This window comes from Pyrus communis, chromosome 2, assembly GCF_963583255.1.
Source record: "Pyrus communis chromosome 2, drPyrComm1.1, whole genome shotgun sequence".
In the NCBI taxonomy this organism is placed as follows: domain Eukaryota; kingdom Viridiplantae; phylum Streptophyta; class Magnoliopsida; order Rosales; family Rosaceae; genus Pyrus; species Pyrus communis.
Genome location: NC_084804.1, coordinates 12,113,769 through 12,140,787, shown reverse-complemented (window position 1 = coordinate 12,140,787; position 27,019 = coordinate 12,113,769). Strand labels below are relative to the sequence as shown.

Sequence of the window (27,019 nt, the reverse complement as noted above, 5' to 3'; positions counted from 1 at the left end):
GAGAAACTCCTGAACCAGCCCGTCAAAATCAATGACGGAGAAATCATAAATAATGGATTCTCAAAGATACAGAAACCTATTACTTGGGCATACCCAAAAAAATGATATTACTTGGACATGCAACCAATCTACAGAGAAAGAACAAAAAATGGACATGACTTTGTACAAGTTCACTCATACGCCTCGTATCCTGCTCTTTGATGCACCGACATCCACAGGAATCCCCAGCAGGCTCTACTAGTTACACTTTGACTTCAATTAACCCCAGGGGAAAACAAACAATTCTACAAGCCTGCTGAGATCTCAAGTCCTAACCATTGAGAACTAGACAAACCTAACATCTAATCACAATCCTATATACGACATGCATCCCAATGTCCATGAGAAATTACCTCAAACAAATGGATAGAAGCATCCTAGAATCAACCATCGGTACAACAATCAATGCCACAACATGCACTTCGCCAAATTTAATATTTAACATCACTTCACGAAGGTGTAACTGGTAAGGTCAGAATCCTGGGATATAGTGACTTTGCCAATTCCTCTCAGTAGTCCAACACAATATAAGCAACCCAAAATATAGATAAACTTCTACAGAAGTTTAATGTTACAAAATACTGAGAAGACTCTTCAAAAAGCAACTTCGTTTTACTTTGAGTGAAAGAAGGATATCACGTCGAGATGAGCTGACAACATGTCCGTCCTGCAGAAATCCTCAATGAAGTCACTGGACATAACCTCTGCATAAAGCAGAAGAACTGGCCAATGAAGCATATTATTTTTGTCTAGTACAGGCTTTTGTAATCCAGTAAGCTCTCGATACATTGCCTTCCCAAGCTTCATGCCTCGACTTTCAATCGCGGAAACAAGGTCCTGCATTATTCCAACAAACAAACAAAGACAAGATTGAGAATAATCACAAACAGTTGAATCATAAGTATATCATCCCATTACTCCATTAGTATTGTAATCAAACCTTAGCCTCTGCAATTGCCTTTGAAACTTGAGCATCACGCTGCTCATGTTCCGTCTTCTTCAACTCAATCTGCCTCAACAGCTTCTTCAGCTCTTCGTTACCCGGGTCATGTTTAAGCCCGTTTTCGCAATGTGATGAAGAGAATTGAGGTGTCGGAACTGCTCAAAGCTTGCTGATTGATTGCCCTCGTGTAGCAATCTATGGCTTCAGAAAAATGCTTTTTCCCTTTTTTTCACACCCTCGTTTCCCTTTTCCTGCCAAACCCAATATATGAAAAAACGAAATGGATATGATACTGTTGTGTAGTACTAGAGAGAGCGAGGACCTTGAGTTCAATGGCAGAGCTTTCTTTGAGGGCGGCAATGGCGTCAAGGTCGGCCCTTTTGCCTTCGGTTTGGGGTTGGGACCCCTTTTCCATCAGTAGCGCCATTTCTTACTTGAAATTCGCCTCTTTGCTATGCTTTGTTGTTCTGCTGCTATGGGCAACTACACAGAGAGAGAAGCAGAGCGTTCTTCACTCTAATGTCCGCAGACTTGTACACTCATGTGCAACATAATTTCGTGTGTTTCTCTCCCTTCACATAACATTACAAGTTATTCGATGGAAGGTGAATATTGGGGTCTCACGGGCGATCGATCGGCACCTATACGCTGGTAGATGGTTGCATTGAGCTGATCGACCAACACTTCGTCAGGATGATGTGCCAAGAGATACATATTATAGTTTTTGGCTCTTTTTTTTTTTCATCAAATTTGGTGGCTTATAGCTTTTATCGAATTTTTGTTCTGTTTTCTTTTCTGTCTTTAGGGGGCAAGCGGATCATTTATGATGAAGAGGATGGGTTTCAAGAGAATAATTCGAAAATCTTGCAGAGTGAAACCATCTGTACGGTTTGTTCTTCGGAATCATCTTGGTGTGGCCACCGAGGTTGGAACTACTTTACGCACGGCCCAATGGCTCGTATAAAGTTGTTTATGTATCATTAAAATTCAAATGCTTATTGAAAAAGCACTTCAAGTATTCTGAAGAAGCATCAACCCAAAAGGGTAGGGGGGGAAAAAAAAAAAAAAACGAGTATTAAGGAACGAAGTAGCCTATAATTTCAAGCATATGAGAAACCCAGAAATAATAAACTAGCAGAAGCTTTGGGAAACAACCAGCCTCTATACAGCATCTCCAACCTAGGGATACTTTGCACACCACTTCTTCAAACACCTATACACTTACCAAAGCTCCTCACAACCAGCCTTGTTTTGCGGAATCACAACTTGTGTCAAACAACTTTTTCGTTTCAAACGCTAGACAAGTGAGAGTCACTTCACCTACGTACATATAAGCTTCCCGCTTTTAGGGAAGGACTAACAGTGACAGTCGACTATACCTGAGCCAGACCATTCCAGGGGGTTTCAAAATCAAACACGAGTGAGTCTATAAAAGTCGGCTCGGGAGACAACATGTTCAGATGAGATGCCATCGCATTATTTGATTCTGCTGGACTATACTGGGTTTCCAAGAGCCAGCTTTCAAATTCCAAACCATTGAAATTAGCGACTTTGTTAGACTGCTCATTGACGGGAGCTGGCTCATATACAGGCTCGGTGCTTTGAATTTCAGAAAGTTCAATGGGAGGCTGTTGCTGGATAGGAGGCGGCTGCTGAAACTGAGGTTGCTCAATGGGAGGTTGCTGAAATGGAGGCTGAAGCGGAGGCTGCTGAACAGGAGGTTGCTGAATTGTAGGCTGCTGAACAGGAGGTTGCTGAATGGGAGGTTGCTGGATGGGAGGTTGCTGAAATGGAGGCTGCTGAAGCGGAGGCTGCTGAACAGGAGGTTGCTGAATTGGAGGCTGCTGAATAGGAGGTTGCTGAATTGGAGGCTGCTGAATGTTTGGACTGGAAGTGTGAACCCAGTTACAATCCGTAAAATCCAAATCTGTGACACTTACACCTAGATTACCTTGCATACTAGAATTCTGACTCTGATTCCCATACTGATATATACCTTGACTGGAATCCGGACTTGGTATCGCGTACTGAGAAATAAATTGGCTATCATTTTGACCTTGATTCCCTTGCTGTTGAAAAGTTTGGCCGTAAATTGATTGGGGGATGGCCTGACTATATGTTTGGGTTTGGGAGGGCACTGTATTTCCAATGAAAGTGGTCATGGGCTGGGAGGCGTTCTGATGCACACTAGAATGAACACCCTGCAACCACAAGGGGTTTCCGCCATTTGATGTTGCCATGGGAGTGGAAGTACTGTTGTATATTAATGGAGTGGTACAACTACTGTTATTTGACGAAACAAATGTAGTTCGGTTCACAACAGCTCCTACTCTTTTGAACATTGAATGAGAAGAGACAGGCCCTAAATGACCAATATTTTGACCTCTGTTCCTCCCAACAACATTAGTGCGTGCACCAAGCAACTGCTTAGAAACTGAACAAGGTTGGACTTTGTTCTTAGGGAAAAGATATTCTGGTTGGTGACTTCTGCTTGGAATTCTGATTCCAGGCATGGTACGACCAGCTGAGGTGCAAGGGTGGATTGTAGCTGTTCTAGAAACCTGACTCTGTGGTAAAGAATTAGGTGCCAACCGAATAATATTGAGTGGTGGAACTGGACTATGTGTAGTCGGTGCCAGATTGTTTGAAGCTGATAATGGTGCAGTTTTCGCTGTCTTGAAATTTTTCCTCAGTACTTTCCATGTCTCTTCTTTATCCGTGGCATGACAATGATCAAAGTTGGAGCCTTGAGTGCTCCAATGTACACATGGCGCCAGTGAGTCACAGACATAACAGTGACACTACAGTTCAGTAGAAGGGAAAAAAAACAAAAGAAATCATGTGGTATATTGTCAAATTCAGGCAAGAAAATACTATTTGATGGAAATTCTATAAGCAACAGCTTGTAAGAGTAAACTCACAAGGTCACAGTGGTTCTCGTGCCGAGTAGTTTTGAAAGGAAATTTGGCACAAAGATGTCGTGGATGAGGGTAGTCTCTACATGCTACCTGCAACCAAAGAAATAAGATAAATTAAAACTGGAAAAGCAAAAGGTGCGTACATCTTTCTAAATAATACAAAAATTAAGGGATTAGACAATGTATGGTGCTGCAGTCCTGTACATGAGAAACAACTTTAACATAAGAAAATAATAACAGACTGAAAGATGAAGTGGCCAAGCAAGCAAACAACGCCAAATACAAGCTAAGCCAAGAAAAACCCACGATCCAAGGGGAACTACTTTAAACCCATTGAACTTCAATATCAAGGTCACCAAAAACCAAGAAAAGGGCTTTCACCGTAAAACAAGAATATCAAGATAACTATGTCTGAGAAACAATATCATGCAGAAACACCAAAGCTTGTACTTCACAGACAATGGGACAAAATTCGAAATATGTCTAAACGATTCCGATGCATCCACAATTAATTCTCCCTTACAAGAAAGGTAATCCCGAAAAGTAGAATAAACAAGGCTTGGATTGTTCCTCTTTCATATGACAACAATATCACTAGCCTAACCCAAAAAATAACGCCATAACTAATCCGTTTGCTACATTTTCTTGGCAACCAAACAGAGTTAAGCACAAGTCGAAAAATTACTAACCTGCGATAACCGCAACCCTTCGGTTAAATTAAATTTCTTTAACTCCTCTCATCAAACCAACAATAAAAAACTTCCCAAGCATTTAGGGCATGTTTGGTACTCCAATTGAATCCAACTTTTTAAACTCAAAAATTATTTTCAAGTTTTAGACCTTAAAAACTTGTTTGGTAGGACTATTTTAAAAAACTGAACCCAAAGCTAACTCAAAAATATAGTGTATTATCTAAAAACATAAAAAGTGAGTTTTTAGAATTTTTAAACTTAAACACACTATTTTCTTTTCTCTCCCTCCTCCATTCTCACTCCAAATTTATCTCTCTTTTCTTCTTTCTCTTTCCTCCTCTTTTTTTTTTTTATACCCTTTTTCGTCTCTCCTCCAATCTGTTCTCTTTATTCTCTCAATTTTTCCTCTCCCTCTCATCTTCCTTTCTATCTTGTCCGATAATCTCCCTTCTTTCTCTTTCTTTCAATTATCTCTTACTTTATTTCCTCCTCTCTCTCCCCTCTTTCTCCCTCTCCTGTGATCGCCTCTTTTTAGATCTCTTTGTCAAGTTTAAATTGTAAACCAATCAAATTTTTGAGTCTTAAAGAAAATTGTTTTCAAGAAATTTTCTTCAGAAATATGTTGAGAAATGATAAAAAATTTCAAATAAGAGACCAAACAGAATCTTAGTTTTCTTTCTCTAACTTCCAATTCAGAGTAAACTAAACAAACCAAACAACGCAATTCATACTCAAACATAAACCGGGTCGAATTTATACCTGCCCCTTCTCCCCAACCACAAGCAACTCGTCGGAGCCGCTACCCGAATCCTCCACCACCGAAACCGGCTTATCCGGGTCACCGTCCAAGACGACACAATCATCGTCCACATCCGCAACCGTCCGTTTGGAAGACTTTTTCTTGGACTTGGAGTTGACCTCACTAATCACCACAACGTCATCGGAATCATCATCATCATCATCAGTTACCTTGTCGGCAGATTCCAGAAGGTCCGATACCCAATCAAAGTTGTCCTCCTCATCCAGGTCGGTCCAACCCAGTTCGTCATCGGAGCTTATGTAGATTGGACCCGGATCCATCGCTGATTGAAGTTCACAGACTAGGGTTTGAAGAAAATCTCGAACTTTTTCTTGAACTGGAAAATTCGACGCATGGTTGTGAAGAAACAAAAGAATGGATCATGGAAGCCAATGCTCGAACCACATGAAAATGGGCGAGCCTTGGATTTCCGGGAAAATTTCCAGAATTTCCCGGGAAATTTTCTGTAATGGGAAAGTTGAAGGGTGGAGGAAGCGCATTTAGGGTTTTGAATTGAGCGAGACAGAGAAAAATGTTAGGGTTTAAAATGGATCGTCGATTTTGGCGGAGAGAGAGAGAGAAACTGATGAGGAGTGAGAAGTGACTCAGCTCCTCAAAAGTCGTTTTACATCGACCCCATGAGGAAGGTTAGGGATATTGTTGGAATTTGTGGTCTTGTGAGGGGGCATGTTTTGGAACTGAGAAGGAAGTACAGAATTTTGTCTCGCCCACTTTTACGGCTACGAAGGGAGTGTCGTAGATGATGTTGGGTCATGCAGGCCTTGTGGTCGTGGTTCGTGGAAGGTATGACGATGGGCTTGAATTGTATGATTGTAAGCCTGCTAAAGTTGCCCAATTGGAGGGATCTGGTTTGTATACGTGTGACCGCACAAACACGTGAATCGTACGTCCGACATCTATGTTTATTCTACGTACAAATTTACTACAAAACTCAAAGATACGAGTGTATTGCGTAGACAATCGGTGGGCTGGGCTGCATAATGGATTCCTAATTGCTCCCAATTCATGAACTTTCAGTTCCCATCTCCCAACCATAGAAGTTAAAGCGAAGTTAAATCACATTATTGTTAGCTCCATTATGAAACTTAGTTCATTCCCACCCCTGTAAATAACATCGTTTGTTAAAAAAAAAAAAAATTCTCCAAAAAAAAGAGTTGGATTCCATTTTTCATGTGGCCTCTACACAGTCTTCTTTTAATATCTTAGTATACATAAAAATAATTCGTAATTGAAATCAAACTCCTTTTTATCATTTTGATTACGATGCGTAAACCTACCTAAATGTAAATGAGTAAAATATATTTAGCTACCCCCTTATTGTTCATGGGCGGTGGATCGGGTGGGGATCGACGCATGATTAAAATTAAAATTAAAATTAATCCGCGTAGGTAGTAGGTTCAATGCTTAATCATTCTTTTTAATCACTAATTAACTTTTGTTTATGAGGATCTTTCCCGTAAAGTCTCCTCGACTCACTTGTCTTTGTAATCAAAGGTTCCGGAATCGCGCGCGAAAAGACGATTTTAATAAACAAGTACCGAGAAAAAGGCACGTGCTGATCTGTACAACCTAGGAGGATTTCCCGCGACTAATTATTAATATATTTTATTTAAATCGGGGCATATTCGACGGTCAGGATCGGACAACACCATCGCATCGCAACGGCTTTTCGATATCCGGACCCACTACATTGACAGTTTTGTCTGGTGGAAGTGGGGTACTTTCTGCATGCGACACGTTGGATGTCAAAGTCAAAATACACTTTCTCGGTATTGGAAATTATTGCAATTATGATACTTTCCACTTTTTTTTTATAATTGCGTTTTAGGCCTTGAGGTTTCTGATAATATCATAAACACACCCATTAAGACAATCCAACACTTGCATTTAGATTTGACATGAAAATATATGTGTATGACATATGAGAAAGTAAGAGCATTTTTAAAGGAGATATTAAATATAATATATTAAAATTTTATTTGATGGTTGATGTTATAAATTGAATACAAGTGCTATATTTTCTTTTTTCCAAGGATATGTCAAATATTTATATTATTATTTTGTTGGGCCTAGAGTTACATTAGCTATGAAAAAATAATCAAAATTAATTTTATTTTTTATTCTATTGGTTGTAATGGGACTTATGCATTAAAGAATTAAATTAAATATATTTGACTCCTTCTTTGTTTGTTACCAAAAAATACAGCTAGAGGGCAACGAGTCAAATGACTCAACTGCCACATCATACATGACAAATTCATTGGAGAACACTTGAATATCTTTTAATCTTCTTTGGCATATTTAACATCTCCTTTAGAGATGGTGTAAAACTTCCTTTTTCAACTTATTGCGTCCTCAGTTCAAATTCTCATCTCCCTTTAAAATGGTGTAGAGTAAAAATATTGCTTCTATTAAAAAAAAATGTATGCTAGTATAATATTATTTAAGAGAACATTCTTTGTGGTTATTGTTTCGTTGAAAGTTGTCCCTTGTTACAATAAAATAGATAGTTGGGAAGTACTTGTGCCACATTTTTTTTATAGTTAAGTATAGTCGAAGCAGCCACTCAGTATACGGTCTGGTGGTATTCCTCTTTACTATAAAGTAAGAGGTATTGGGTTCGAATCTCATGGATGACGATTTCAATACCAAATCAGGCTCCCCATTATGTGGCTTAGCTTAACTCTCCCTCCTCTTAATGTAAAAATATCGATGTACTAAAAAAATATATATATATAGTCGAAGCAGTGATAGTAAATAAATAAATGAGTTAGAATAAAGTCAAGTGAAGAATTCAGCTCTCTTTCATTGTAGCTAAAAGTATTTGCTTGATATTATGTATTTGTGGTCTCGTAAGAGTCATAACTTACCAAGAATAAATCATGTAACTTTTCTCTATGTATTAGAGTGAAAAAAACCACACATAATTTTCTAAGCCTACTGCTCATCGATATTAGTTTCGCATAATTTGTACTAGGTCGATTCCATTTTAGCAACCTACCTTTTTCTTTGTTTTATAGGAATAAAGAGTTTTATTGAATTACTATAAGATAATATATAAATGGTACAACGGGTAGCCAAATAATTAATCAAATTCAAATGTGAAAATCATAAATAAAACTATAATCTTAATAAAAGACTCGTTCTCTAAAATTAATTTCAAAGTACAAACAAAAAAGAAACAAAAGAGAACATAAAACAGTTTCTTAAAAAGTAACTTGAAAAGTTAAAGAATGATTCATTTTTCTATGTTTAATAGTTTAAGACGAATATTAAATCTGTATTTTACATGATATATCATTAATTTAACGATAGATAGCTCGTCATAGACTGTTACCTTTTTTAGAGGAAAAAAAAGCTAGGACACGAGTCTTCCATTTTAGCAACATGTGCCACATGTCATGAAAGTGGCAAGTGAGGAATGCAAAAGCATGGATAATATATAGTTAATTATAATATTGTTCATAATTTCAATACCTTTTTTTTATACCATTTAAAATGTCTGGATGGTGCAATAGGGAAATATGTAAAAATCAAGGGGTGGTTTCTGATATTCTCCGAGTTTCGATTTCTACCTGAGTTGTCCTTCTCCCTTGTGTTTGTGTCTTAACTTCCGCCCCTTGCTCTCACAGACCTCTTCCTAAATAAATAATTCCACTCCTCTCTTTTCATACAACCCCATTCCAAATTTAGCAACTCTCTCTCTCTCTCCCCCTCCCTCCCTCCTCAATCTGAAGAACAATACATTTGAAACCAAAGAAAAAAGAGGTACTAATATTTCTCAAATCCCAGTCTGATATGATTTTTTATTTATTCATTTTTTCTTATTAATTTGCATCATTGTATTTAATTTTCTCATGCCAGTTACCATCCAATATGCCCCTTCATCTTCTGTTTCAGTTACAAATCAATGAAACCATGATACCATTTTCACAAATTTTGAAATACATTTGAATTCATAAATGCTTGATTTTTTTGCCCTTACATTTCTCCGCATTGATATTGTGTTTATATCAAATTTTGTGTTTTGCTTCATATTCTGTTGGGATTTTTCAGGGTGCATATTGTTTGCCTGATTAAAAAGTTCAAAACTTGCATGCAAAATAGTGGAGTTTATGTCACAAGGACATAAATTTGTGGATCTTTTGAGTAGATTGAATGCTTCTGTGATGCAGGTTTTCGCGAAATCGAGGATCAAACACATTTAAGGAGAGAATCGTTTCGGATTTTGTGTTTTTTTTTGCATCTGGGCCTTGTTATTGTGTGTTGGCATGTTCTCGGAGTTAGAAGAAGTAGTGAAATGGGTTGAATGTATGCTGGTTTGGGATTTTTTAAGCAATGGAGCGATGGAGTATTAATTCGGTGAAATGAGCATTTTACGAAGATGAGATAAGGGTTTTAAAATGGAGGGTAAAGAAGATGCTGAAGCATACGAAGAGCAGCCTCCGTCGCATATTCAGGTTTTGCAGGAAATATCTGAGGAGGCACTTGAAGTGGCAGGGGAAACACTGCAAAATGTGGTCCCGGGTAATTCGAGCATGCCACCTTTGGCACCGGGGCATAGGCGCTCCCGAAGTGAAATTGTAACTACGGGACACAGACGGAGCAATAGCTTCCAGAAATTGAAAAATCAGATGCAGAGGGCGTGGAGATGGGGTGGAAATTCGCGGGATGATTTGCGGTTGGCATTCAATCCTGAGGTTTTGGCAAACCAAAAACGGCAGTGGTATCAGCTTCACTCCAAATCAAAGGTACTCTTTCTATGGGACTGCTTGATACATTGTTACTTACACAAAAAAGAAAAGAGAAAACCGAACTTTATTGCTCGAGAATTTCATGCTATTGAGTAATAGTAAATTCAGTGGGTTTATACTATTGTGTAAGAAAGTTACCTTTTTCGGATACTTTGTACATGAATATAGATATAGGATTTTTGATTGCATAGTTAGACATCGAAACTGGAAAAAGCAAATGATTAAATGTATCGATCCATATGAAAATCTTGGAACCGGTTTCCCTGATGATGCTTGAATGTTATTGCTTAAAAAAGCTCTGTTCTTGATCGGTTTAATTGTCTGCCTAATTAACTAAAGTTTATGTTTATGATATTCTAGGGCCATATAAGATATACCGAGCCAACTTCACTCTTTGAGCATTTTATTATTGCGGGGCTTCATCCGGATGCTAACCTTGAAACTGTGGAGGATGCATTTGTTAAAAGAAAGAAATGGGAGATGGAGATGATAAACTCTGGAATTGTTGACCTTAAATTGCTACAGCAGCGGGGACCTCCAATTCCTACATTAGAACCTCAGGTTGAGTGTATAACTGCATAAGAAGTTCCCAGGGACTTTGTTTTCTCTTCTGGCATGCAATGATAATTTATATGTTTCCTGAATGTTTTACTGGACCTACAGATACTTTTCAAATATCCTCCTGGGAAGCGTCTAGATATGCGTTTGAAAGATTTAGCTTCCTTTTGTTTTCCTGGAGGGGTTAAGGTTTGATGTTGCTTCTTTTCCACAATTCTAAGTTCAATCATTAAACTTGTATTCATTTAACAGTTCTGTTGTATTGATGTAATTCTATGTGGTTCTCATATGTGGATTGTCACATTACAGGCACGGTTAATGGAGAAGACTCCATCACTAAGTGATTTAAATCAAGTTGTTTACGGACAGGTACATGGAAATGTCTCTTGTAATCTATGACATATATATTCCTCTCACGTTTGCAATTTGTCTTTGTTTTATCTTGTGAATTAACACAACTTCTTGCTTGTTGGATGGTTTGAACTTGCCTCTTTCACAGTTTTGTCGTAGCAGGGTTTGTGTTCACAATCTAGGTACTAATAACAAAATACCATAAATACTATATGAGAAAAATAGAGCCTTTAGCCTTTTCATCGCCTTTTCGTTATACTTTGCTATCTGCATTTTCTTTTTCTACAAAGATAACCATGTGAAAAAAAAAAGAATACGAAGTGTAACTGGTATTGACCAACGGAGAAATAGGTGCCACAAAATTACCTTTTCCTTTTTATTCTTCCTCACTCTTATACCAGCATCTAGAGCTAAACGGTTAGGAAATGAGTCAACAACGTGCAGTCCATGTCCATCTTGCACGTGGAAAGGCAAACATATATGTAGATGGAGAAACGTCGGTTTAGCCCCAACCTACACTTTTAAAACTAATAAAGAAGTATGGTAACAAGGATATAGGTTTCGAACATGAGACCTCTGGGAGATACAGCTCTGATATTACCATTGAAAGTCAGAAGATAAAACAAGATCGATCTTGTTTTAAAATGTGTTTTAAGTTTATTAGTTTAATCAGTCATGTGTAGGCTGGGGAAATCATTGGAGCCATCTCCATTTAGAGTTTGCAGATTGATTTGCCACTTTATGTTTCATCTCATTATTGTTAATGTTATATAAAATATATAAATATAAAACACAGATTGCACTCTAATTACGGGTATTCTCGACAGGAGCATTTAGGAAAAGATGATTTATCATTTATTTTCTCACTCAAGGTATCTTATGCCTTTTTTTTTTTTTACCCCCCTTGAAGATTTTTACTACCTTTGTTACTTCAGTGTGCTATTTACATATGTTTGTAGCACACACGGTCACTAAAAAGGTAATACCCTTTGATCAGGTGGCAGACAATGCAACACTTTATGGTGTTTGCCTACACGTGTCAGAAATTGTTCAGAGGCCTCCTGCTATCTTAGGCATCTCATCACCTAATTCTCATTCGATGGGAGGACTCTTCCGATTTTTGGTTTCTGCGCCTCGATGCTACTGTGTGCTATCCAGAGTTCCTTTTTTTGAGTTACACTACGAGATGCTGAATAGGTGAGATGTAGTTTTAGTTTCTCTTTAACTTGTGAGTATCTCATATACATTTCAAAATCTTCTTTATCCTTGTAAAAATCAATGCATTTCACCGCTTTTACTTACTTGGATGCAGTATCGTTCAACAGGAGCGTCTGAAGCGAATAACACAATTTGCTAGTGAAATGGCCCTTGCTGATTTTGTCCCTACATTGCCCAATGTACAAGATAATGATGATGAGTCCCCTGAGAGGGAGTCTTTTGATAATTGGATGGGCTCTGCAATACCAGTTGACAGTCCAATTGCCCTTACAGCTGCTGGTGCAGGAATTAGACCAGATGATGAGACTCCACCTTCTTCACTCAAGATATGGGAACCGCAGTCCCCTGAAAGTGTCTCTGCTAGCGAGAGTTCAGATTTTAGTCAAGTACGGTATTTAGACAAGGATGGTAGAAAGGATTCACAATGTTCTGATGACTATGGTTTTGAGGTCTCAGAAACTCATTCGGAAACTTCAGAAAGAATATGCGGAAGCTATGGAAATAACCATACTTTTTCAGAGGTTGGGACATCTTTCTCCTCCAGAAATCGCACGTTTGAGAGTCCTGGGAGTGCTCAATCTCTATTTAGGTGGTAAATACATTGCTAATTATTTGATTTGTCATTTTGTGCCTTAAAAACATAAATGAATTGATTTCTTTTTTCAGAAATGGCCATACTTCTCCAGAGGTTGGGACATCTTTCTCATCCAGGAACCGCACATTGGAGCGTCTTGGCAGTTCTGAATCTTTATTCAGGTGGTAAATATATGGCTATCTTACGTTTGATTTATCATTTTATGCTTAAGACATAAATTAATAGGTTTTTTTAATATGCGCTGTTATATGAGATTAAGTAGTACTTGAAATAGCTCTGTTATTGTTTCTCTCTTAATTATTTATGTCACGTAAAATTACTTGATGGTTCTCGCCCTTGTTACCATATATGTACAACTTCAATAATCCATTATTATCTTTGGCAGTCCAGCTAGAAGCATGGTATCGGAGGATGAAGATGATGACCTTTTCTCGACTTGTGAGAAAGAGTTTGGTGATGAACTGATAATGGAATGGGCTAGGGTGAGTTTATCGACACTGTCAATCTCACTCATTTTATTTTTCCCCGTAAGTGATAATTTTATTTCCGTTTGACAGTTATTTTTGTATCAACTCTCTATGATAGGAGAACAAGAACGATTTGTTACAGATTGTTTGTGGTTTTCATGCTCTGCCTCTCCCACAACGAGGAAGTGAATTATCCTTTCTACCTCTTGAACATCTTCAAGCTACTGATTATAGGCGACCTCCAGTAGCTGCTCTTGGTTTTGATGAGAATAGTTTAGATTCATTTCAGGATCCTGGGGTATTTCTTAGGCCTCTTTCTCTCTCCCTAAATTTTATTGTATTCTTTAGTATTGACTCTACCTTACTTCACTTGGTTAAAGGTCAATGTTATGCTAGCTGCTGCTGAAGAAGCGCTTGCACTATCAATATGGACAACTGCAACAATCTGCCGAGTTCTCTCCCTTGAAAGTGTAAGCTCAGTTGTTTGGCTTGAGTCCAGCTGTGTTAAGATTGTAAATGGCTTTTACCATTTGGTCCAGATTTATTTTAAGCAATATTTATTCACATCATGTGACGTAATGGTTCTACATTTTTCCTTTGATTCAAGTCCACTGTGAGACTGAAAGTTTTAATCCTGTACCGCCACTGAAAGTTCTAACCTAACTGCATATTGCCATGTGGGCTCACTTTTCTCCTTGGAAAAAGAGTCTTTTTCTCCCTCACCCCCTTTATAGTAAATATTGTTGTCTACTCTTGGTGATTCATTGGGGGTGTTTTTTCCAGATTTTATCATTGCTTACGGGAGTATTGCTGGAAAAACAAGTGGTAATAGTGTGTCCGAATCTGGTGAGTAATTGTTTGTGTTGGAGTTACGTGCATCAATCCTAAGAGCACTTTTTATTTTCAGAGTTTGAACATTTGACACTTCAATCAATGCAGGGTGTGCTATCAGCTACAGTATTATCTCTCATTCCCATGATTCGTCCATTTCAATGGCAGAGTTTAATGCTTCCTGTAAGTTCGATATTATTGCTGAATGTAAAATATTTGCTTATAGGTATAACCTTGTTAATTATTTAAGCGATATCATTGATGATGTCCTGAAATGTATGTTTTTTCTCTAAGTTTCTTAAATATCTTCAGGTTCTACCAGGGAAAATGCTTGACTTTCTTGACGCCCCAGTTCCATTTATTGTGAGTTTTGTTTCATTTTTATAGTTGTATTTGTATAAATGTATTGCATCGTATTACTTTCTCTCGGACCCAATGTTCGACATTCTAGGATTCACTCTCTCTTCCAAGTGAGGTGCTAAAACTATGCAAATTCTGTATTCACAAAGCCAGAATTCTAAATGGGATGTCATCTCCAAATTCATATATTTCTTAGGCAGTTACAACATTCTGCATACAATTTTTCTCTTTAATTAGTTTAGTTTACGTATTACTCAGTCAGTCAGTCTTGAATGTTTGTTTTTGATCAGCATGTACTATTTATGAACTAGGCTCTAAGTGAAGCGGTAATCCTGTCAAGTATTACCCTGTAGAACTCTTATGATGGTCTTAATTCTTGGAATTCTATTTTGTGCCTAAATGTTATTACTTTCTGGTATATATAGGAAATCCTAATTTTATTGCCAGACAATTCATGTTCCAAGTTCTAGCTTAAATTTCGAGGGTTGTAAGAAAACTACCGTCATTAGTTCTAGTTTAATTTTCTTTGTGCTCTTATCATATGACAGACTGGGATACAACAGGTTCCTGCAGACCTGAAGAGGAAAACATCGGATACTGTTCAAGTTAATGTGCAAAAGGATCAGGTTTCTTTTATTCTCGTTTAGTTTTTTCCGCTATTTTTTCCTTGCCAATGGCTTATAAAGAGGTAGATGGTCTCTAGAACACTATGGAAGATCTTTGAACTCCCGCATGTTCGAGTTTGAATCAAGCAATGAATTCTAGAATACCTTTTTCCTTTTAGGGTTATCTCTTCAGAACTACAGAATGCTCAGTTTTTCTCGATGCCACCTTGGAGGAATTACGTCGTCTTTTACAGTTTTCAGTAATTTCCCGCACTTTGTCATATTAAGAATAACGAGTGTACTTACTGTTACTTTGTTGTTCGTGCAGGTGAAAATGTGTCATTTGCCGTCACTTCCAAGACATAAAGATCTAGCCACTGAATTAGGGCCCATCCATGCTAGACTGTCACGTGAAGGTTCATTTGCTAAAAAGCATCCTGTATATAGGTGCAACGAAGTGCAGGTTTACTGTCATACTTGCATGCTTACTGCTTCTGCTTGTGATTCTGCTGGATTTACACTTGGAAACTTCATATTAGCGGTTCGACACTTTCACTACTTGTGAATGCGAAATATATATTGTTCCTACACGTTTCAGGTCGAAGCTGCAGGTCAGTTTTTGGAAGTCATGAAGAACTACATGGAGTCACTTTGTTCAGATCTAAGGTCTTACACAATAACAAGTGTACAATCAAACAGTGACAGGGTAGAGAAACTAACACCGTAGTTTCTATGTTCCTAAAAGTCCTCAGGGCACCTGGTTTGTTAACTTTTTGACATGTAAATCTTTTACTGTCCTTTCAGGTTTCTTTACTTCTTAAAGAGAGCTTTATCGATTCCTTTCCTAGCAAGGACAGGCAATTTATCAAGGTAACTTGCAATCCTCTCTAAACTTCTCTTGGATGTTTTGTTTGTACCCTGAAGCCATTATTTTGTCACCCGTCTTTTATTTCATTTGCAATTTGCGGCTTGTGCAGTTATTTGTGGACACGCAGATGTTCACTGTTCTATCCGACTCTCGTTTGTCAAGCTTTGAGAACGGTGGCTCCTAAGTGAAACCTGATACAGAAGTTGAACGAACACATCATTGCAAGATTACGAGTTACAAGTCAAGGATTTGGTCTCAAGGGTAATGGCTTCTCCAACTGCTAGTGAATTATGAGGCGCAAGTAAATTGGAGTGAAGGAGTGAATGGCTTCCGACCCTGTTGGTGAATGGCCTGCCAAAGGAAATTTTGTCAACCTAACATGGTTTGGGAGCCTCTCCCTGTCCCTGCAAACTGCTAGCTAAAGCCTGCAGAAAATACAAATTGAAACATAAAATTATAGTCCAAAGTGCAAAATCTCCACACCAACATGTATTGCATTGCACACCCATAGGATCACAATCCCGATATTTTATGGGGTTATGATGTTCGACCTGACGAAGTTTTGTATCTTTTCGAAAATTTTGTAAATTTCGTTCATAGACATGAAGATCCTGCCTCTGATGTCAATAGACAAAACATAGAAAAAAATCATAGTGGTTAAGGTTTGTACACAAATTTGAGCACGGTGGGGTTGGGCCGCGGGCGAATAGACTAAGATTCCTATGACAGAATAGTGTTTGTCTCAGACAAAGTGACATGCTCATATTTGAAGTAAGAGAATACATGATAGCATACATGTTGGAGACTACAACTATATGTGCTTTGGTTGACCAAAATAGTGGAAGTAAGGAATGAATCCCTTCTTCATTACTGTGTGAACCACTGGATTTTCGAATCCAATATTTGTATTATTTGAGACTATGTCAGAAAGAGGATACTTGACAACTGCTAATTTAGCAACTTATCTATAGCGATCAACAATCATTATCATCTAAAGGGGTGTGTTTAAGAAAGCGGTCAAGTCTAGTAGGATTGGCATGAATGCTTAGGGAAAGCAGTTTGTCATTACACCACATTTAAGGTAGCTCATTAGCTGGCCAACGTTCACATAAAAGACGAGAACATGTGTGAAATCCCGTTCCTGGATTTAACTATTTCAAACTACGTATTTGTATTAAGGAGATATCATTTTATATTATTTTTGAGAATTTATAATTAAATCTAGATTTTAATTAAACTAATTTCAAAGTTTGAATTTGGTTCAGTAATCATTAAAATTCGTGGACTCTACAGGGTTACACTAAGTATAATTGGATAGAGTTCGATACTACGAGCTCGTAGGCGAAAACCGTTCGCGAATCAGAGTTGAAACGAAGAAATTAGAGATGTTTTAATTAAAAAAAAAAAAAAAAAGAAAAAAAAAAGAGGGCTGGATGCTGCCAGATGGCAGCAAAAGAGAGGGGAAGATAAGAGATGCGGGAGAGAAAAGGAGAGGAGGGATGGCCAATCAGGAAGGAGAACAACGAGGGAAAAGATGGGAAAGGAGAGAGGAAAGGACGGGCCAATTCCAGATCCCATGTGACGCGCCGACCCGACCCGATTCTAGATCTCTATTCCGGCCACCTTTGACGACGGTAATGGTGCCAAAATTCTCCTCACTTCAAACCCAATCAACCTGTTACTTTAATTCCACCTGTGAATTAGCATGTTTGACAAACGAAGCATGAGAACCTCGCGGACTCGCCGAAACCCTAGAGCACTTAGCTCCCTTTCCGGCAACAATCACGGTGGCGCACCACCTGGGGTTGGTAGCCCTCCCTTGCAGAAGTAAAACCCGGCAACAATCACTGTCATTGGACCTTCGACGGAGGAGCGGCGAGGTTCGAAAATTTCCGGCCACCCGGCGGATCGAGGGCGATTTCAGGCGTTTCCCGGCCGAATTGGACTTTGTCCCAGGTATGAAAATTACTCCCCTCATTGAGATCTATATGCCTGTAAAATTTGATAATAATTTGAAATAGTTGAATTTTCCGACAAGTCGGGACGGCCAGCCACCGCCTCGTGTGGCGGCGCGTGGGCCGAGATCCCACCTGACCATTCTAGGCCAAATTTGATACCCCGATTCTAGATTTGACATCCGTGTAGTGAAATTTCGATGTTTTAATATAGTTTCATAATTGACCGCCTAGTTGATTGTTGTTTGACTATTATATGAATTGACGATCCGAGTGTTAGATCGGCACTAAACTTTAATGCGTTATAGAACATAATATTCGAGGATGTTAGGAATTGACGGATCGGGAATCCAAGGTACGAATCTTTAAGTTTGTAAAACTACTTGTTGATCGCCACTTGAATTTGAGATTAGCGGAGATTCGACCGTTAAATCGTGATGAGATTTTAATATGTTGTTCTACAAGCATAATGTGGTCCTTAGGAAGTTACGAGTCCAAAATATGATGTGCGAATCTTCCGGATTAAATTATTAGGTTGTGAAACCCACCTTTGACTGAGAGTTAACTTTTGGTGAACAGGACTTGAATCATTTGAATTACAAAAAATTAATATTACTAGAGACTCAGTGAGGCTTACTTGTCTCGGTGAGTGACTTTAATATACGTGATATGGTTATTACCCTGTTTTCCTATATTTGTATCTTGTGTGGATATGACTTGGTTTTATAAATATGTTTTCTGTTATAATGTGGTTTTTATAATTGGCCATTGATGTGTTTTTATTAAATGTGATTTGATTCATGGATTGGAAATATTTGTGAAAAAGTGATTCGAAGTGCATATTGAAATGTTTGTTAAACTGAGGGCTAGTAAAGGACCATAACCCTAGTGTCACGAGGTTAGGTGACTTTGAGTCTACACTATGTAGCAATGGTACATGGATGGTCCTGCTTGTTTAATCAGCGATAGGGGACTATACTATTTATGGATCACGCTTGGTTAATCCGCAATGTGTGATCACTGCCTAACAGTTCCGTAGGTGTGACTTTGCTTGGTTAATCCGCGATGGGGGTCACTACCTATTTGGTTATCTTGGTCCTGCTTGATTAATCCACGATAGGGGACCATATTTTCTATAGATCGTGCTTGGTTAATCTACGATAGGCGATCCTTATATCTTTGGTATAGCTACACACACACACACACTTAGGGGTGATCATGCTTGGTTAATCCACGATAAGTGATCACTGCCTAACATATGCGAAGGAGTGACTCTGCTTGGTTAATCTGCGATAGGGGGTCATTGCCTACTTGGTTACTGCAGGGGTGGTTCTGCTTGGTTAATCCGCGATAGGGGGACACTTCCTGTTTGGTTACTTATGTAGGCTTTGGCCGAACTGCGTCCCTTTAGCCCTAGATTTTAGTATATTTGTGAATGATAGTTTTTAAGAATCTTTGTGGTTTAAATTGGAAAAGTCGTTGGATGTCTGGGTGACTCCTTCAGAGTTTTTGGCGACTTGACTATGTTTTCATAATTACAAACTTATATTTGAGGTTTATAAACTGTGATTGATGGTCTTTCTTTTTATTGATTATCACAAGTATATTGATTGATTAACATAGTTAAAGCTAAAATCGTGCATCTTTGATTCATGAATGGATTAATTGACGGGATTGTGGAATGACGTTGGATATAATTGTTAGTAATATGATTAAATTAGTTAATGAATGTGACTAGAGGAAAATATTGTGCTTGGTTGATTCTTTGATATGTTACATGCTTTGGATTGTGATATTATGTTGAAAACATAGTGATTTTATGATTGATGGAATGGAAATCTTGAATGTCATGTGGGTTCGTTATGTAGCTTGAATCAATGAATTCGTGCTTGTCAAGTCCAAATAATTGATTGAAGAATGATACGCTTTCCTATTAAAAAGTATTGGAATAAGTGTCGGAGTGTAGTAAATGATGAACTATGAATGGCTTGATTCCTATTTAAGGTACGTAGGCAGTCTAACGAGGAGGTTAGATGCAGTTATAAAGTATACGAAAAATACTATGAAATTCGAATCTTGAGCTATGCTTTGTACATATCCCGGAGACGGGGTATGATAGATATACGGATACTTGATGACGTCATGTGTCGATTCTGGACGTATGTTGGGATCGGGACGTGACAACATGAGTACATATAACGCTTGAGGGACAAAGAAATTTCTTTCATGAGGAATTAAGAATATACTGTCGGTGTTTTGTGAAAACAGTCTAGGGTATAGACGAAACGCTTTCGAGATAACCTCTTCAATGCAAGAGTTAAATGTTTTCTGTTCTATGATGTACATGTTTTCGTAGGGCCGCGCCATAATCCATTCTTTGTGAACGTCAGAATGTTGGGATGATGAAAAGTGACTGAATGTGTGGATACCTTTCCTATTTGGGTGAGTGGGAGATGGTAGTTTTATTTGACGTAGTTAAACAATATAATCGACTCAAATAGGAGGTGGATTATGATAATATGTATTTGGTAAATTTTTTTAATTATTTATTAATCGAAGGATATGGATTCTAACTTTTATATCATGCATGTCTCAGGTGGGCGTCGGGAGGGCATTTATGCTGAGAGACTTAGGTCAAGTGTTTATATAGCAACTAGACTAAGATTCCTATGACATAATAGTGTTTGTTTCAGACAAAGTGACATGCTCATATTGAAAGTAAGAGAATACATGATAGCATACATGTTGGAGACTACAACATATGTGCTTTAGTCAACCAAAATAGTGGAAGTAATGAATGAATCCCTTCTTCATTACTGTGTGAGCCATTGGATTTTCGAATCCAATATTTGTACTCTTTGGGACTAAGTCAGAAAGAAGATACTTGACGACTGCTACTTTAGCAACTTATTTATGGTGATCAACAATCATTATCATCTAAAGGAGTGTGTTTAAGAAAGCGGTCAAGTCTAGTAGGATTGGTATGAATGTTTAGGGAAAGCAGTTTGTCATTACATCACATTTAAGGTAGCTCATTAATTGGCCAACGTTCACATAAAAGATGAGAACATGAGCACATATAACGCTTGAGGGACAAAGAAATTTCTTTCACGAGGGATTAAGAATGTACTGTCGGTGTTTTATGAAAACAGTCTAGGGTATAGACGAAACGCTTTCGAGATAACCTCTTCATTGGCTACGCAAGATGTTTTCTGTTCTATGATGTACATGTTTTCGTAGGGTCGCGCCATAATCCTTTCTTTGTGAACGTCAGAATGTTGGGATGATGAAAAGTGACTGAATGTGAGGATACCACTCATATTTGGGTGAGTGGGAGATGTTAGTTTTATTTGACGTAGTAGAACAACAGAATCGACTCAAATAGGAGGGCGATTATGATAATATGTATTTGGTAAATTTTTTTAATTATTTATTAATTGAAGGATATGGAATATGCTTGGTATAGTGGCTTTGGCGTAGCCTCCAAAGCCTCCAACCTAACCCTAGCCAGCCAATTCCAAGCCACATCCGAAAATCCTCAGTGGATTTTCCTCTTCGATCACTACAAATCCCTCGATCGCAAACGCTCGGTTCACCAAGATGGAGGCGGAGACTCAAGGGATAACTCTTCAAACCAACTCTAGGTAGCTAACTCACCACCTTACGCCCCAAACCTGTACACGAAAGCCCCAATTCATGTGTGTTCGTAGTTCCTTGCTCGGGACGGTTGTAAGAACAAGACGGTTGTTCGACTCAAGGTTTTTCGCTATGTATAATATCTAAATCTTGAGTATTTATATATGTTGCACGCTCATATATTTCTAACAAAACAAAATTGTAACTTAAAAAAATAGAGTTAAAGAAATCAAGTTGAATAATGATAACCCAATTGAAAGAAACTGAAGAGCAAAGAAGTTTTAATGAGAAAATTCTAAAAATTCTGAGTCACAATGATTACCCCAATTGAAGGTAACTGAAGCCCAACTAAAATCATAATCAAAACCCAATAGGAAGTATAGGCAGTCAAAACCCTTTTAACGATATCGAGTTCATGCAAGGAAAAACCAAAGAAGATCCACTGACCGAGAATTTGGAGGGTATTTTCAAGTAAGTTTGTCGGATAGGATTAGCATTAATTCATATTTGATCTGTTAACTAACAGGTAATCGAATTTGGATCATAAACGGACAATTGGGTGGAAATCACAAACCTATGTCCTACTAATTACACCGGATCCATTGATTGGTCTAGTTAGAGCACCCCTAAAACTTTAAACCCTAACCCTCTTCCTCCCCCTGCCAACTCTCTCTCACGCATATATAAAGAAGACCTAGAAATTACATAGGTTAGGGTTTTAAACACTGTTTCTCGTTGAAGCGCTGTTATAGTGTCATGGCGGTGACAATGGCGAAAGTCCTGTGGGTTGCTAAAGCAGCAAACAGGAACCACATCAAGAGCGGTGTTTCACAACTCATAGTAAGATTGATGGTGTCGGCTTCTCATAGTTGTACAACTGTTACTCCATATCACATGCAAGGAACTGACATGGCCAAGAAGGATGAAGAGGAGAAGCAAGATTTGAACTGGCCGTGCAAGGCTTTTTGTCCAAAAGAATATATAGAAGATATTCCCGTGTGACATGTTTTACTCATGCGAACAGGTCGGCATCGAGATCTGTCCGTTGGATCCCGCCAAGTTTACTGGAAAGAAGAAGGATGCATTGAAAGTTTTTGACCCTTAGGTTAAGGTTCAGAGTCCTTGTGGTTTTTTACAGTTAGGAATGATGGTGCTTGTGCTTCTTTTCTGTATGCGAGACTTTGGATGCAGTCTTAGCCTTCATTTTTTTTTTTTTTTTTGGGTCAAAGGAGAATTTTATTAAATTCTAATAGAAACGTTTGCATTTTCAGCAAGAATATTAAATAGGAAAGCATTCCAACTAAAAGCAACTTCATGCAAGGTAACACATGAGATTACAACATGAGCAGCGATATTTCCTTTTCGCTTTACAAACAAAAACCTCACATCTCCTAATTGAGACACCAAATAACCAATATCATGGATAAAACACACCAAAGTAGCATCTATAGCTTACTCCCCATTAATCATACTAATTATCACTTGAGAATTAGACTCAATATCCACTGCACCACAACGCATCTTGATACATACCATTAACGCTGCTCGAATCATACTAATTAAAAACCAATAAGCTTCCAATGTTCTTTGATTGGAATCTTATTGGTTTTTAATTTTTTTTTTATCAAAGTCCTTGATATGCCTAAAATTTTTTTTGTTCCATTTGGTTTGTAAATTTGGTTTAAAGATTTGGTCTCCCTAGCATTATCATTATGGTTAAGTTAATTAGCACGTGACACTGCATTAAGGTGGTGCACACATTCGGACTTAGTTTAAATGCTATCATACCAATTGAAGATATAGATAATCCTAAATTTTAGGGAGAAATAGAGAATCCTCAACTTTAGGGATTGTATTAACTTAATTACTCTCTTAAGTTTAGGGTAAACCTGGTAGGAGAAAGGAAAAAAGACTGCTTACTTTTTTTGTCAAAAAAAAAAAAGAGGGAGTTTTAATGAAAAGGGCATAGCACTATACATTCTTAATCAAAAGGACATTTTGTGTATGAAAAGTCTATAATGGGTCAAGCTCTTTTCTTTATTTACTCTTATGCCATTAAAAGAGGTCCACAATGATGTTGACATTTTTGTCTGAAAATACATTATTTTACATGATGCTATTCAACTTATGCTAATTTACTGCCAGCTCTTCATACTTCCATCATGTTGTCGATGTTATGCAGCTATTCTTCTGTCAAATTATTCCAGTATTGTCCATCACCTTCTACTAGCTCTGCATTTATTTCTCTATCTTCTTTCACCTTGTAATACATATCTTATGTTTCCTTTTTGAAATTTTAGGGCTTCTAGCATGGCTGATGACGCGTTTTTGACTTGCTATAAATATACATTTCTTCTTTTTCTGCTACTAATATCATATCATACCTAAAATCTACAAACTCATCTAAGGCTAACATTTGGATCCCTCGAAATCTTAAAATATTTTTGAATAAAGGAGTCCACCTGTGTGGGGAGATATGAGATAGTCTAAACGACTATTTATTAATCATAGTTATATGCCTAGCTTTCTCCTTATGCATATGTACATACCAATCTGGAGGACTACTAATAAAACTTATGCAAATTTCCTTCCATTTTTCTTGATAATCTTTTGCTACTTTTATAAGTTTTTTAGGAAATAATTCTAATTGAGAAATATGGTTGATGAATATTTTATCAAGATAGCCAAATTCTAATAGTAAGGCTAGGGTAACTTCTAGTACATTATGCCTTTTTCGATGCTCATAACTAAAATGTCATGGTCTAAAATCTCTCATGTTAATCCTGGCTACAGCTATGCTAACTTTTGGTTTACAAATACAACTCTCTTTACTATCACAAAGACATGGTGGATACATCTTTGTAATAATATCCATCCCTGGTTTTGGATCAAAGATGGATTGATACAAAGCACATTGTAATTGTAATTGTAACTTTTTCATGGATTATGATGCTCTGCTCAGGATCTCATTTTGCATATCTGGTGGCATTATTCTTAATTTTGCTTTTGAAATTTCTTCTAATAGGATATCATCTATTATCAAGTCTAAAGACATATTCTTAAGAAAACTTTCATATCTTTCTTGTTTTTCTTTGTCACTCAGATGCTCATGTTGCTCCATTTCAATGTCTTCTTCTAAGAGCTTAATCTTAATCTCTTCTATGGGCTCATTAGCCTCTTGTTCTATAGGTTTAATACCCTTTTTTCTTTATTCTTATGCTAATCAGTTTCCAAACCTATTTTCAATTCTCTTTTTAGGGTGTCATTTACATTTTGCTGCATTCTAAGAGATTGGAGTTCTTGGTTCATTTTGGTAAACTTACTAAGTAATGACTCATGGTCTCTAGAAATGGCTTGAAGGTTGTGCTCAAGAGAATGAATATGATGCTGTCTTTGATGGAAATTAAAATTGAAACTATCAAACTCTTGTTCTAAGGCTCTAATTAGTTTTTCATGACCTAACCTCATGTTTGGCTGTTTGATTTGGATATTCCAAAAATTATCTAAGAGAACCTATTGCCTATAAGAGAGTTTTGGTACCCTTGGCCTATACCTCAGAGGTGGATTTCTAATTCTTTCAACAATATTGCCATTAAAGTTGAAAGTAGGTACTGGTGGCGATGTTGGTCTGCCTAAAACGGGTGGAACGCGCTGTTCTACGGGACGAGTTTTGGGTGAATTTTGGTTCCGCCTCACCCCTAGGAACGACTCGTTCCACATCTGTGGAACACAAATTTATAACTTTTTAAGACAAAAATACCCCTTATCTTTTTCAATATTTACACCATCCAAAAAACAAACCTAAAATTCTCTTCTTCGTTCCATTTTCTCTACCTATTGCTGCCTGTTCCCGTAGCCTTCCTCCTCATCCTCTCCCGTAACAGCTGCATCTCTAGGTTCGATCTTGATCTTCTTCTATAGTCGCTGCATCTTCAGGTTTGATCTCGATCTTCTCCCGTAGCCGCTGCATCTCCAATTTCGTTTTCTTGATTTTTCCATGGAAAATAGGATGATCATGAGAAAATAAGTTAGTTTTCTTGGTTTCTTTGATTTAACTTATGTTGGGGAAAAAGAACAAAGTCTGAATATTAAGGTTTATTATGGCTTTTGGTTTGTAAAGATTGGATCTGGTTCCGAGCTGTGAGATTTAGTGGGTTTGGTTGTGAGCTTGGCTTTGAGAATGTGGGGGAAAGTAATTGCAATTTTAATCTTGTTCTTGGTTTTATTTTTTATTTTTTATCTTTGACATGCTTAGTTTGAAGTAAATTAATGGAGGATTAATGACAAATGTGTTTTGTTTTTTGTTGGGTGGGTGTTGAATTGCACAAAAATGCTAGAGATTTGTTGCTCTGAAAGTGCAAAAGAGTTATGACCACTACACCGAGGCGGCCATGGATGAGATAACCATCTTGAAACAGATTGCAGAGGGAGACCCAGATGATAAAAAATGCATGGTGAAGCATCTATACCATTTTAAGCATTCGGGTCCGAATGGGCAACAAGTTTGTATGGTTTTTGAGTACTTGGGTGATAATCTGTTGACGCTTAAGTATAGTGATTACCGGGGAGTGCCACTACATAAGGTTAAGGAGATTTGTTATCATGTTTTGGTTAGATTGGATTATTTGCAGAAACAGCTGTCGATTATGCACACTGACTTGAAGCCAGAGAATATCTTGTTGATGTCAATGATAGACTCGCTCAAGGATCCGACAAAATCAAGAGCACCTCTTATTCTTGCAGGTGGTAAAGACAAGGATGCATCGGAATCAGGGTAAGCAAAAACGTTAAATGGGGAAATGAGTCGGAACCAGAAGAAAAAGATTAGAAGAAAGGCGAAGCGTGCAGTTCAAGAGTGTGTGAATAGAGATGAAGCTGATGCTGATGTAGAAACATCCACTGAGGTAGAGGTATCTCCTAACACAAGATTGAATGTGCGTTCTGTCGAAGACCAATCTACTAGTTCTGTCAATGCAAATAGATCATCAGATGCTGGTGTGCCAAATAGCTCTCGTCCAGGAAGTTAGGGTAGTAAGAGAGGCAATCGCACTATAAGGCAGAAGTTGTTGGCATCAATTGATCTGAAGTGCAAATTCATTGATTTTGGGAATGCATGTTTTTACCCATTGTGATAGCGCTAGCAAAGATGACACTAGAGAGGATGAATACGATGATTGATGCTCTCTTTAGAATTGTGACAACTCAATATGGCTCTACAGACACATCAGCAAGGCAGTTAGTTTGTTGAGATTGTAGGAAGGCTGTTAGTCTGTTGGGATTTGTAGGGATATAAGGAAGTTGGTTAGTAGCTCATAAGTGAAGCAAAGAATACTTGTATAAATAACAAACAACTCTCTCTTTGTAATTCATTCATTGTTCAAGGAATACAATCTTTAGTCATTCACTTTC

The 27,019-nt window shown here is 37.8% G+C and overlaps 3 protein-coding genes and 1 pseudogene across 4 annotated transcripts; 2 read left to right on the top strand and 2 right to left on the bottom strand.

Moving 5' to 3' along the window:
• Positions 1–651: 651 nt before the first annotated feature.
• Positions 652–1,409, bottom strand: LOC137724770 (uncharacterized; annotated as a pseudogene).
• A 680-nt stretch (positions 1,410–2,089) lies between these two features.
• LOC137725459 (uncharacterized) lies at positions 2,090–6,045 on the bottom strand. The gene is made up of 3 exons (XM_068464147.1): positions 5,352–6,045; positions 3,904–3,990; positions 2,090–3,783 (listed from the first exon to the last, which is right to left on the bottom strand). The coding sequence occupies exons 1-3, from the start codon at positions 5,670–5,672 to the stop codon at positions 2,356–2,358; spliced, it is 1,836 nt and encodes a 611-aa protein (XP_068320248.1). The 5' UTR covers positions 5,673–6,045; the 3' UTR covers positions 2,090–2,355.
• Positions 6,046–8,946: 2,901 nt separating this feature from the next.
• Positions 8,947–16,589, top strand: LOC137726174 (uncharacterized). Of its 2 annotated transcripts, XM_068465053.1 has the most exons (20): positions 8,948–9,180; positions 9,469–10,163; positions 10,527–10,727; positions 10,830–10,913; positions 11,034–11,093; positions 11,903–11,947; positions 12,073–12,272; positions 12,388–12,882; positions 12,960–13,049; positions 13,274–13,370; positions 13,474–13,653; positions 13,736–13,825; positions 14,139–14,201; positions 14,295–14,369; positions 14,499–14,549; positions 15,095–15,172; positions 15,480–15,614; positions 15,750–15,857; positions 15,956–16,021; positions 16,129–16,589. In XM_068465053.1, exons 2-20 carry the CDS (start codon positions 9,816–9,818, stop codon positions 16,201–16,203), a joined length of 2,541 nt encoding a protein of 846 aa, XP_068321154.1. In that variant the 5' UTR covers positions 8,948–9,180; positions 9,469–9,815; the 3' UTR covers positions 16,204–16,589. The 2 variants fall into 2 exon arrangements, 1 of the variants encoding a protein (XP_068321154.1); XR_011067601.1 differs by lacking the exon at positions 16,129–16,589 and having other exon boundaries at positions 8,947–9,180; positions 15,480–15,598.
• Positions 16,590–22,366: 5,777 nt separating this feature from the next.
• LOC137724769 (uncharacterized) lies at positions 22,367–27,019 on the top strand. Its single transcript, XM_068463468.1, has 5 exons — positions 22,367–22,570; positions 22,635–22,700; positions 25,948–26,384; positions 26,442–26,520; positions 26,638–27,019. Exons 1-5 carry the CDS (start codon positions 22,367–22,369, stop codon positions 26,740–26,742), a joined length of 891 nt encoding a protein of 296 aa, XP_068319569.1. The 3' UTR covers positions 26,743–27,019.